The sequence below is a fragment of the Apteryx rowi genome, unplaced genomic scaffold, assembly GCF_003343035.1.
Source record: "Apteryx rowi isolate R43461 unplaced genomic scaffold, aptRow1 scaffold_3, whole genome shotgun sequence".
Taxonomy (NCBI): Eukaryota; Metazoa; Chordata; class Aves; order Apterygiformes; family Apterygidae; genus Apteryx; species Apteryx rowi.
The window spans coordinates 9,587,501-9,601,055 of NW_020449418.1; the positions used below are offsets into that span (position 1 = coordinate 9,587,501).

Here is a 13,555-nt window from a genome sequence, read left to right on the forward strand (position 1 = left end):
GGGGCGCTGGGGCCTGGCCCCGCGGCGGGACCCCCGCGCCCCTGGCGCTTTGTGGGGCGCCCGGCCCCGGGGAGCGGCCCCGGGCGGCCTCTCCTTGGCCTTTTGTTCCGGGGACGGCGCAGGGGCCGCGGCGGGGCGGGCAGCGGGCGGAGGGCTGCCGCCCCCGCGCCGCACCGCAGGGGCCGGGTAACAGTTTGATTTCCCCCCGCAAGCGCCGGCCCGGCACGCTCGGCATGCCGCGCCGCTTCCCCGCGGTGTGAGAAGCGTCTGTAAAAGCAGCCAGGCAGGGCGGGGGGGCAACTTTCCTGAAAAAAATAAGATGCGTTGCTGTGAAACTTTAACGGGATTCATTTACACACAGCGCGCTGTGCCCCTGAGCGCTTTATTCACCAATCTTGACCTACATCCAGACACTCCGCGAATGACCCCTGTCTGCGGGTTTCTAGGCGCTGAGAGCAGCCTGTCGTTTCCCTCCTGCCGGGGCCGAGTTTAGCTCCTGCCGCCGAGCCGGGAGCTGCTGCGCGGGGCGGCAGCAGGCTGCGCGGTCCCGGCCCGGGCGCGGCTGCGGCTGCGGCTCGCGGCGCCCCGCGGCAGACAATAGCGAGCGCGTTTGCGCCGCGAACGGGGCTTGCGGGCTCGCAGCGCTGCGCCCCGCCGTCGCAGATGTGCACACGCCGGGGCAGAGCAGAAAGGGAAGGACGCGCAGAGGGGGGAGAGGAAGGGCTGGGGCATGTGCGAGCGAGACGCTTCTCCCCGAGCCGGCGGTGCCCCTTCATCAGCGGAGCCCGCTGCTGCTCGGGGTTGTCACGACGGCTCCGGACACGCCGGGCAGGAGCGCGGTAGCAAAGCGGGACCCGGAGCCGGGAGGTATGCAAACGTGCGAGCGCAGCGTGCTCGGTGCCGTGCCGGGCGCGGTGTGGTTTTGTGCGGTCAGTCAGCATGTCGTATCGGAGGCTCAACAGTATCGCCCGTTTCACCGGACTCTGTATTTTAGTACGTGCAATCACAGCGTGACGGTCTGAAAGCCCCTCCGAGAGGTGGCTAAAGCCCCGAGCAAACGCTAAAACGTTTTCAACAGTTAGGCGGTAGCCTACTTATCCAGATTTTACTATTCCACTATCTTATTAAGGGTGCAGCTCTTCCAGAGGTTCAAATATAAGTTCATCACAATTTCCAGCACACATTTCTTTTGCCTTTTGTCGATATACTTCTTTTCTTTGTTCTATCCACCAGTCCGAGCCACCCCCCCCAGTCTTTCTAACCTCGTTTATGCAGTTCAATAACCCTGAATATGGATTATTATAGCTCTGATTTTATGCTCTTCTAAGGCAACCTGCAGAACAATTCAGTTTCGTTTAGTTGATATGCCAATAGCATCCCCACCTTTCTTTTGTTAGGCTTTCCTTAAGAAAGCATCCTAGCTCCAAAATGGGATGCTGGAAAATACGCTCATAGGTTTTTCTCTTCCATAGTGATTTTGAGAAAAATCTGGTCAGTTACATTCCCTGTAAAATTTGTGTTTACTGGTCTAAGCCAGGAGCAATTTAATTATCTGGTTGACTACACTTAGCAAACAATGTGTAGTTTTAATTCCAAGTAAACATTTTTATGGCATGTTAAGTACATAATCATCATCCACATCTATAATTACTTGTTTAAAAATAACTTGCAGATTAACAACTCCACTGGACCACTGAGTGCTTCAGGTAATGATTCAAAGTAATGCCTTTCATTTCCCTTGCTGCTATGGGTGTGTTACTGAAAGCACTGTCGCAGCAAAACTCGGAACAGCAGAACTGGTGCAAAATACAGGTATGGTGAATGCTCGCTACTATTATTTCCAAATGTTCTGAGTATCATACACTGCATATTAGTTATTTACTAGAAGAATTACTGACATTTCAGTGTGCAAGGTGATAGCTGATATTACGTATCCTCCATACCTACATCAAGCTCATTCCTAACAGCTTGAGGCTTCAAAGGAAGCCATTTTTAAATCCAGTTCAAGGAAAACAGATTATTTACATCAAAAGAAAGAAACCCACCCCACCCAAGTATTTATTCTTAAACCAAAATAATTCACATTTTTGAAGGAGGAGGGGAATTCAAGTATATCTCTTGTATAGAATTTGTTGAGCCTGGAAGGAAAAAACTTCCCACACCAAATATTTATTCCCCAAATAAATAAAGTTTGCATTATTGGATGTGGGGGTGTGGGGATAATTCAGGTCTACTTTTTTATGGAGCTCAAATTGGATCCCCTAGACATGAACAGAAGCCATTCAGGTAACTTTAGGAGACTTCAGACAATGTTTAAATTAAGCAAGCATTTGAAATGGAGCATTTTCCAAAGGTTCAGTGTAGCTTATTTCAAAATATTTGGTAGGAAATGGATTGTTCAGCTGTTATTTTCTGGTGCCTATCTTTTCCTCTCTGCATTTGTCTCACATCCATATGTCTATCAATTCAAACTCGGCCCCCAGCTCTGACGCTCAGGCTGGCTGAATGCCACCTTCAGCAGTTTCCTAGGCAACCAGCCCCGTGTCAGAAACGAGCTGCACAAAAAAGAAAGGAACAAAAAACCCGGCAACGTTTTCGCTCCTCTGCTTAATTTCCCATGGTGTAAAAGCACTGCAGATACGTGAGTGTGGAAACTGCTGCAGCACAGGCGAAATAGCCGGTTACGGGGTTATTATACAGCTGCCCTCACTGGACATAGGAGAGAAGGAATAGCACGACTTCAGTCAAGAGTTTGCTTAACGAAGCTCAGAGGATCAACCCACTTTTATCCCATGTATCATCTCCCCCTTCGCTTTCATGGTTCCCATCCTCCCAGTTAAAAGGTTGGGTGTGATCACCTTCAGAGCCTCTCTCTTCATCTGCTGAAGCAGTCACTGACCAAAGGCCTGACTCCCTTGCAGGATATGGAGCACTGCAAAAGCCAGGTAACAAAAGCCCAAGGGAAGGACTCAGTCATCATACTTTATAACAAGTAAATAATATGTGCATCTGTGTGATGTACTGAGGCACAGTTTGTGGGGCATTAGAATGTTTTACCTAAAGAGAAACTTGTTCTTCCTTTGGGAAAACATGTACCCATCCCATGGCTTGGTACCCCATTCCATGCTTCCCAACCTTGTCTGGGGGGTCCTCCTCTCAGGAGGATAAAAATGACATAAACACCTTGAAGCTACACCCAATTCCCCAAGACTGGTGCCTATGTTTTGTGTATATTTAGGGACTTGATGCTGCAATCCATGAAAACAAGGAAAAGTTCAGACTGTTGCAGGTTCAGGTCCTGCATTACAGACCGGGCTAGACAGAAGACGACCTGGGTCTAGGGCAGCTCATTAGGTCATGTAGGGCAGACAAATATTTTGCTCCTCCTTTTTGCTCCAGCATGCATCCTTTTAACTCAGACATGTGCCAGGGAGGGGCAGGCTGGGAGGCCAGTGGATACATATGGGAGGAATTCCAGGTAGGGCCCATGCAAAGGGAATGTTCTGTATCTATGCAAACATAATTTTTATTAGGCTTTTCCTTTTCCACCTACCTTTATGTTTTTGCATATTGGTTGCTTGGAAGCTATGCCAGTAGCTGGACCAACTTGTGCAAGCTGGTGGGTAACGGAGAGAAGCTGGACCAAGCTGGCAGCAGCCATGGCCCTGTACTAAACCTCACCCTCTCTGTAACCTTCCCCCCTACAAAAGGCCTGGATCTAGTATGGCCCATAGCCTTGGCCCGGACTCCTGAGAAAATTGCTAAGCTATGAGAAAATCAGTAGAGCAGAGCCATGCAAGATAAGGAAGGTAAAACTGCAGACAGAGATAGGATTTTTTGAGACAGGATCATAAGTAGCTCAAGGACATGTGAGGATCAACACCAAGCTGGAAAGCTATAAAATCCTAAAGGAAGAAATCAGGGAGGTGGCAGAAAACTGCAGCTCATCAACATCAAGGATATGTTTGTGGGAGCAGCAAAGGCCAATGCCCCTGCCCTGGCCCAAGCCTGCCTGCCCTGCGAACTCTCTAGGGCAGTCAGTGCACTGATATTAACCTGGGGGCTCATTAAAACCTAGCAATCTCCGGAGCATCTTAGCCAATAAATAATTGCTGAGCTGAGCATATTGCACTTGCAGAGGCTCTGGGAGCACAGAAAAGGGGGCCAGGTCGAGTGACGCAGCGAGGGCACTGACGGGCGGCACAACAGGGGTCTCTGGGCCCGCCAGAGCTCTTCTGGCCAGGCGGCACCCCAGGGGAAGCGGGCACTTCTTGGGGTGGGCACCCCGCTGCTGCCACAGCTTTGGTGACACGGGTGAGGGCTGTAAGCCAGGGGCACCTGCGTGTTAGCTGCCCCCAGCCCCGCTGGCACCCCGGAGAGGGAGAAGGGCAGTGACAGCATCCCTCTGGAGCGCCACCTCTCCAGGCCACCCTGGCCTTTGTGTYGTGCAAAGCTGGGATGCTTGACCTTCGGCGTGTTCCCAAATGATGCTGCAGGTGCAGCCATTCTGGGGCCTGCACACTTTCTCCCTGTAGCTGGCTTTTTAACAGTTCATGGGGTTATTTCTTTCTATTACTGATGTTACAAGCCATTATTTCTATTCATTAAAAATATATATACTGATGAATGTTTTAATCGTGCTGATGACACTAGCTGTACCTGTCTGCTCACCAGTTGTTTATTGTTAGATAAAATCAGAATTGCCCTAGCAAAACAAAAGCCTAAGCAAGGCTTTTGACAGAACCCCACTCAGCACTCACAGAAAGGAGATCCCCCAGCCTCAGATTAAGGGCTCTCAGTGTGTCACCTTCCCCCAAAAAATTACAGCACTAAGAAGTCACAAGGGAGGCTCTGAGGGTCATACCAAGCCCATGCGGCATCTCTCGTGTGCTTAGCTCCATGAACTCAGTATCCTCCAGCGCATGCTGGATCCGTCATACCAGTGTTATTTCTTGCTTCATCTCATTTATGAAGGCTTACAGATACACCCTTATATAAACAAATGATAGTACAAGCTTCTAACACTGGCTCAGACCATGTTTAATAAATGACACTATAAACTACAGAAATGTGCAAGAGAGAAGAAAAATGGCTTCCCTAATTAGGAAATTATTGAACAATTAGAAGCAAAGAGCAGGTAGGAGGTGAAGGGCAGAGTTTTCCTGYGAGCCTGTAAGAGTGCTGATGAGAAATCGATCCTTGCTCTAATAAATTTCGTTGCATGGACATCAAACATGGCAAGACACCGCATCGATGCTGCGGTGCCCTAACCAATGAAAGAAAGGCATTTTTATTCCTGTGTGCACGGCTCTACAGACATAAATATTAATAAGGTTCCACCCTCAGTACTTGTGCTGATGCAGCTGTTTCTACATTAATGTGGAACAAATTCACTAAATGCAAAAGAGCAAGGCATGAATGAAAGTATTCACTTGCTAGTCTGAGTTATTTTCAAAATCTGGTCTTAGTTCTTTCTTTCCTAAGCATTTTCTTGGGTTCGGTCTGAACTGAGATTGGGCAAATTTGCATAGTTTGAGAATCTGGTTGCAAATTGCAGTGTCAGTGAGTAAAAACACTGTTGCAATTTCATTTGAAGTCATCAGGTCATAATCTGGAACCATAATGATACAGAAACCACATACCTAGGAAATATTCTTTTTTGCTTTGAGCCTTCTTGTTTAAGTGTTATTTCTATCCACCTCAAGGACTCTCATCACATGTGCGGTAATTTCAAAACCCAGTAACAGCACATTGCCCTGCATCATTAGGAATTCACGTTTCTACTTAATCCATTGCTTGTTTGGCCAGCTAGGATTTGGTACATTACTGAAGCAGGCGCCTTTGTAACTGGATTGAACAAAGCATTCTTCAAGGTCTTCTGACACCACCCTACTCTCCTCCCTGCAGCAACATCTCATTGCGGAGAGCCGCACTGCTTTCTGGAAGGAAGAGAGTGCTTGTCAACTCGTTAACACTTTCTTTTTCTTTGCAAAAGGCAGAGTTGTGCAAATGAATTGCAAAGATCTTATCTGCCAGGTGCCTTGGGTGCACACAGGTGCCTCGGATAAGCATCTCTAAGAAGAGTGAGAAGTAGTCATTCTGAAGGCCCCAGATCACTCATATGTATATTAAACCTCTCTGGCTTATTGGAAAATAAAATCACCTTTTGGAAACATTTCTCGCTCTTCCCAGCCTCAGTTGCCCTCCTGCATTGGGCTGGAGGGAGACGATCCGAGTGCCAAGATTTTGCAGCTGAGAAAAGCAAGATTTGGGGCAGCTGCACAAGGCTCCGGTATGCTTTCTGTACAGCGGCATGACCTTTCTCCTGCTGGCAGGGTTTAAACAAAGGCTTTGATTATCTGGTTTATAAAAGCTGGAAGCATCCTCGCCAAACTAGAACTGCTGGCAGAAATTAAAACACTTTTTCCAGCCCTTCTCCTTGTACCTCAAAGGAATCCCCGCTGCGGGGGCTGCGGTGATTGACAAGAGGTGGCAAATGAAGTTGGGGTGACACAGGGCTGCTGCGCTGGAGCGACATGTCCACCCCGAGCCAAGGGGGCAAGCGAGGGRGGCATTGCCGCAGCCCCTCGGGGGAGGCAGGCAGGTGCGGGGAGGGGAGGAAGAGGAGGGAGTTAATGCAGAGGAGCAGCACGGGTTTTACAGGCTGACGCCTCCTCTCCACATGGGTGGGGATGCCTGCATGTGAGCCATCAATCCGGCAGCAACTCACGAGTGCAGACTGCAGCATTTTGGACAACTGATAAGCAAAGTTCATTATTAAAAGCCTTATCCACCGCTCAAAGAAGCTAGCGGGTGTTTTTTCAATTGATTTCTGTAGAGGCTGGCTCAGATCCTGAATCTGTTAAAGAAAGGTATTATTCTCAAATGTGATGAATTTCTCTGTCCTCCTCTCTCCCTTGGTTTTCCCATTTATGGTTCTGTACAGGATTGGGGGATAATTTTCACCTGATTTGTGCTTGCTTCATGAGAAACATGTAAGAAATGCATGCTTTACGGGACTTGGTGCATGAACATACCTTTCAAGGCTAGGGAGGGCCAGCACCCCAGGACTCTGTAATGACAGCAGCAGCAGTGCTTGGCATCAGCTTTTCAACAGGAAGCCAAGCCAAAAAGGGAGATGATTTTTCAATGCTTTCTAAGAGGCAGCAGGGAAGGATATTTTTCAGGTATTGTTCAGGGCTGGGTCACAGACTTTTGAAGACATGTCTTCAGCCTGTTGGGATCCTGCTCATCAGACTTTAAAAATACAATGAAAGAACGCTGTCAACATTTTCCTAGCATAATACGTCCTAAAGAGCTAACCATTTTATCTGTTCTATTGTCATACCCATAGGTAACACGCCCATCTTCTTTGGATTTATTCTGCATTTACAGTACTAGTGCAAAGTATTATTTTAAACTGTTTGCTTTAACACCAGAGACTGGAAACAGATCACCAAAGTGATGTTTCTGAAAGTTATATTTTGTGTAATCACCAGTGGCATCAGATACACTGATGTGGTGACAGCAGTAGCTGTCTGGCACGCTTTTGCTAGGAAATCGAATGCATCCCTGATATAAATCATGCTGTTCAAGAACTGTACTATGAACTTGGAGAGCCTGACCGGAACAGTCATACCCTCGGTGGAGCAGACAATGCCAAGCTGCTCTCCAGTAATTTACAAATACTGAGCTACTGTTGGAGATATGCACTCCTTGTGCTAAACCATTATATTCAACAGAGCAGGAAGGAAAAGCAAAGAGAAAAGACTGGCTTGAARTAACCCACCTCTGAGCAAACACTTGAGGGCTGCTGAGGGACAATGACAGGCCTGTTAGCTTTACTCCTTGTCCGTGGAGGAGGAGGAACCAAAATATTCAAACAGTGATTTTGTCCAGCTGGTTCTGCTTGAAAACAGAAAAATTAAAAGGCTATAACAGTTTTAAAAAAATCATGAAAGAGAGTGACTGTTTGGAGAACCAGACTGAGACACAGGCACTTGCTGGCATGTTTGAGAAAGGGGGAGGCTGTTGCAGACATGTCCTGTCAGACCTGCAGGGTAAGGGACTCTGTTGACAGAGACTATTAAATTCAAGGGCCAGTCTAAGGAGGAGCAGAAGATTCATGGAAATTCTGCCGTCAGTAAAGGAAGAGTACTCAGACAGATGGGGAAGAGGCCAGAAGTGCAGCTAGCCCTGTAACCATGACAATAACATACTATCTTTTAAGCAAAGAAATTCAATTCCCCACCAAAAGCAACCTGAATCTCAGGCAAACCTTTGCTTAAATGGTTGCCAACACTGTATATTGATTCACTGATTTCCAAGGCTGAGAACATAACGCTTTGCAATCTGAGCTAAAGAACCAGCCTTGTAATTGGGGGCTGTAGTAGACTCACAGCCTCTCTAGATTCAAGCACACAGTGTACTGAGTATGTCACATATCCCAGCTAGGTGGCCCAAGGACAGAAAAACAGCAGGATCCATCAGGTGTGCTGTATGTCATGCACCATCCAGGCATTCAATTCAGCAATACAAAAAGGAAGAATTTCTCCATACTGCCTTTTCTCTCTCTTTTTTTCTCCCCCTTCACTCGTTATTCCACATGGATTTTCTCAGCCTTTCAAAAGCTCATTTCCATCGGGCTTTCATGCCCATTCTTCTAAGTCCTTTCCTGAGTAGGTGACAGGTATGTAATAGCCAGCTGCTCCTGCAGGTCTCAGTACAGCTGCTGGCTTTCATGCGCTAGAGTCAGTGTTTATAAGCTGCTTCAGGATTCTCCACAGCAAAATATTCTATCTGCATATAAAATATGATTTCCAGTCAGATGCATAAACCTCTTCTTGTCCCTGAGGGGAGCGATGAATCACTTGGCATTAGTGCCTCCTGTCCAGCAGCTATGAACCTGCATGTCTCAAATGCTCTGATAGATCTAAGGCAAGCTTCTCCAATGACTCACATAACAATAAAAAGAAAATGTCTCATTCTATAACAACAGAGATTTATTCTGCATTCACAGAGGTTCTTATGGGTAGCATGTTATACGGGTAGCATGTTATATGGGCAGCATGTTATATTTTCAGTCATTTGTAGGGAGGTAGGCAGGGATTATTATACTCTTCCAGTTTGTGGATGGGTGAAATAAAGCAGAAAGCAGAGAGCAGAAAGAGTTTGCATAAGGTCACAGTGCCAATCAGGCACAAAACCTAACAGTTCTGATTCCTAGACGAAGACGCTGTGCAGTGAATCAAAACAGCAACAAGCCGTCTGTCAGCAACTCCCCCTGCCTTGTGCACCTCAGGCCTCCCCCGTCCGGGTAGAGAAATTCCAATAGCTGAGGTTAGCAACCTTACAAAAAGAAGAGGTTTCTCTCAAGAAAAAAGCTGGCACCCTAAGTCTTTCGGCAATAAGAAACTATATTTCCATGGAGCAACACCTATCTAGCCAGATGCCAACAGATTCAACGAAGATACTGGCATGGGAGAGTTAACCACGGTAGGTCTGCTAACTCTGCCATAGCAGCTAAAACACAGACATGGAATTGCGTGTACATCTGCAGTCTGCATTTGCTTATGTGCTTTGTCAGACATGGGCCTCTCAGGGGGCCAGTACAGTTCTGTGCACTGGCCTCAATATTGCCTTGGATTGTGCGATTCCCAGCACAGATATGGTGAACTCCCCTTGCAGATCTCTTCAACTGATTTTCAAACAAGTTCACTGATCTGATGTGCAGTTTTATGCAATTCTTGTGAAAGTTTCAGCTTAAATTTCTGTTCAGTCTCTTCTCTGAGGCTGTAAATGAGGCTGGCCAATTCTTAACAAAGCATTTTGAGACCTCACAGTAAGAAAGCTCGACGGCCATGGTTAGGTGTTCTAGGAACAGTTTCCCATTACAGCTAAACCACCCCCCCCCCCCCCAGTTAGCTGTTGCTGAAGGAGTTGGTTCACTGTCTCTCTCAGCTCCCCTCACTCCCGTTCCCTTTGCACGGGAATCCCCAAGGAGCTCAACTGAACTTGGCAAGAAAAGGGAGTAGTTTTTGACCAGTTCAGTTGCCCAAACTGACTCATCACAGATGAGCACCACGAAGCACGACTGGGGCAGCCCCTCCTAAAATTTGTTTGGATTGTCAGAGAGCCACAACCACAGTGGCTGTACAGTTTAAGAAGGCCCTGCCATGTGTCCCTACCTTTTTTGCTCATGCTAGCCTCATGCTGCCCTCGGTTATGCCAGCACAAGTATTTGAGCGGTGATGTGGTAAGCTGGATCAGATGCTTGATCCAGCTGACAAACAATCCAACAAAAAAGAAACCAAAGTAGCTCAGCTAGTCTGGTTTCCTGCTGGTGTAGAAGGGAGAGAAAAGACCCTTTAAGCCACCAGTGCCACTGAAAGAAGCTTATATAAAACTGTTCTCTAAGTCTCAACACAAAGTGGTTCCCCAAAAGTCTGGAGCTGCAATATGTCTACTGCTACAGCAGCGTGGCAACCATGAAGCCTCACTGGAGTGGCTGGGCAACTTCCTTAGGCTTTATTTAACAGTCATTTATCCCCCATCTGCAAAGAACAACAAATCAAAAAACTGGAATGTCCTGAGGCATCCACAGAGCATTCATTGATACACATTTATGCTCAGTTGCTTTTTCACGTGTCAAATTCACACTTTATTCATCCAGAAACAAAACTGCAGAATGCATTTTGGAATTGGAAAACACTTGCTTCTCCCAGTGACATCCCAGTTCCTAATTATGTGTTTTACATCTTTTAATTTGCTCAGATCCCAGGTAGGCAGATAATTTACTCCTGGATTAGAACTATAGGAGAGGAGGGGAGAGGATGGACTGTTTAGTCAGGGTCTGAGTAACTCTTGTGGGCTACAAAACTCTCACAGAAGAACAAGGAGCCCAGAAGGTGCATTCCTTCTAAACCATCTCTTGTGGCTTGACCCTCATTCGGGCAGCTATGCCGTGTGTCTCTATACACATGAAGTGCTTTTGCTACAGTACGTCTGATTTATCATTACTGTGCTATCCAATGCCTCATTGCAATTTATGCTAGTTCTAGCCTCATATGTGACAGGTAAGAGGAACTATAATAGGTTCAGTTTTCACGGCCACAGAATAAAGATGAGAACATTAGAGTAAATGCAAGAGGTTTGTACACTGCTGGATCCCTTTCCTCTCTAATTGTGCAGGGGCTCTGATGGCCTTGCAGCACTGTAATTAGGAAGTTCATTTCACACTTGATGGTCTGGTTCTGCACAACTCCACTCTTCACAATTGCATTGCAAATAAAAGTGCTAACCCACAGTTTTATTTGCTAGATGAGTCCTTTTCCTCTTCTGAGCTTAAACAAGGATTTAACATGTTTTACAGATGGCAGGAACACTTCACAGAAAAGACTTGAATACGCTGAAGTGCTTAAGTGCAGAGGAACCCTGTGACTTACCCTCAGAGGTCGGTAGGTCTTAGAATCGCAGTAAAAGCAACAGGTGCCCCTCGCTTCTGAGAAGACTCCTGATGAGCAGGGAAGGAACAGATCGGAGCACAATGAAATAGGTACAGTTCCCCCATAGGGAGGAGCAAACCTGTAGACTGCCTTGGAAGCAACAAAAGAAACTTGTACTTGATGTGGGAAGACCAGGGAAGGGAATGGAGGACTCTCACCTCAATCCTGCAGGTCATKTAAATACATATTTAGCATGACAGGAGGCCCAAATTCCCACTTAGTGGGAAGAGACCTGGTAGGCTGGAACGTTGTTGGATCAGATCCTCCACTAGGACTCCACTGCACAAGCCAGCTCTCTCCTGATGTATCTGAACACCTAAGGATTTACTTATCTGAATAAATGTGTTTGCATAGATATGCAGGTCTTACCTTTTGCCCTAACCTCCCATATAGTCAATGGAAACCAGTCAGAAGAGTATGCTTCATCTCACTCAAAAGATCATTCTGAAACAGTTCAGATGATTTGTGCCCTAAAAGTGCCTGCTTCTTTCCCGTGATGGARGGAGCCTGGGGTAAATCTTCCGCATCACCCACAGATGTTTAATCAAAGGAATCTCACCATCACCACCTGCCTGCCTCCCGGTGAATATTTTATCCAGTGCACTATTATTTCTTTCCACATCGTTCCTGGCAAGTGCTACTTTTCCCTGGTTTAGATCATGTCCTGGCCTTATGCCCCCTCTGAAGGCAGAGCAAACACACAGCCACAATAAACAGAAAGAGGAATGCAAGGCAAAGTGAAGTGTTTGCAGCCAGCCAGCATTTAGAATAGTCAGCAGCAAAACAGCTCTTTCAAAGGTAGCTTTTGTCACCTATTTGCCTGCCTGATCGCTGCAGATGCCACAGGCTAAGTGTCAGTCTGCAAGAGGCAGTTTGGACAGGTAGGGGCTGCTTTTCAAGCACAAGCACAAACCCCAGCTTCTGCTCATGCTCCCCTTGCAGCTATGCCATTTGGAGACCAGTTCACAGGGAGAGAAAGGTTTCGGACAAGCTGTGAAACGGGGACACGGAAGAGAGCGCAGGAGCAGCACAGGCCTGATGCCGCCTCGGCAGCGAGGCCGAGGGGACAGGCATAGCCTGAGCCTGCCGCCAGACATCTCACAAGCTCACAATGCTTTGTGCAAGCACCAAGTGACAAAAGTAGGGCAGAGGAGCCGGCTTGTGACACCCCCTCCCAGTACTTGCTTCTGTGCTGTAGGATGTCGGGGCATGGCAGCGGAGAAGGGCTTAGATGTTTCACCTGGATTTAGCACTGTTGTAGCAGCACAGGCGGAAATTAGCAGAGTGGAAGATTTTGCTTTTTGTCACATGTCAAAAGAAATGCAGTGTAGGAAAAAAAAAAAGGAATGAACAATTCCCCCCCCCCCCGTTTCTTCAACATGAAAATGAACTTTAAATATTTGGAAATGGAATTTCTGATTTCTAGAAATACCTATGACATTGGAGACAATGGAAATAGTAATTAAAAAAAAAGTATCATTAGCTTGCTTGTTCATTAGGGAGAAATGATTACCGTGCCTATAATGCCAAACTACACATTTCCAATTTTAAAGAGCCCACAGCCCTCAGTGCTACACATACGCTCTTATCAGCAACGGGCGATATAGTTAAGAAAAATCCTTGTCACTGATTATTTTTTAGTGTGCTCTGGAGAAAGAGAGGAAAGCACAAAATTCACACCCGAAGTAGAGCCTTTAACTCATGATCTCGTATTCTCCAGACCTCGGTAAAACCGACTTGCTCTCTGTGCAGATCCACCGTCATTTAAACCACCCTCAGACTCGGACGACGTCAAGGTCGCCGTTACCTTCCTCTTCCCCTTGCCGCGGGGAGCCGCCCGCCGTTGCGCGGCGCGATGCTGCCCCCTTCCCTTGGGTGCCAGACCCGGGGGCTCCCCCGGGCTCCCCCCGCACACAGCGAGTTACCGCGGGGCCGCGGCGGGAGCTCCCCGCCTCCGGCCTCCCCCCGCGGAAGGGCCGCGCGTGTCCGCGCGGAGGGGGTGTGCATCGGGGGGGCTGTGCACCGGGCGGGGTGCGTGTGCGTGCCCCGCC

The 13,555-nt window shown here is 47.5% G+C and overlaps 1 protein-coding gene across 1 annotated transcript in view; it reads right to left on the reverse strand.

The window, feature by feature from the left end:
- LOC112967972 (tubulin beta chain) overlaps positions 1 to 3,661 on the reverse strand; it is a 6,740-nt gene extending 3,079 nt beyond the window's left edge. Inside the window, exon 1 of the mRNA XM_026069697.1 lies at positions 3,554 to 3,661. Within this exon, the coding sequence (XP_025925482.1) occupies positions 3,554 to 3,661 (108 nt within the window). The remainder of the gene's footprint in view (positions 1 to 3,553) is intronic.
- Positions 3,662 to 13,555: the final 9,894 nt, after the last annotated feature.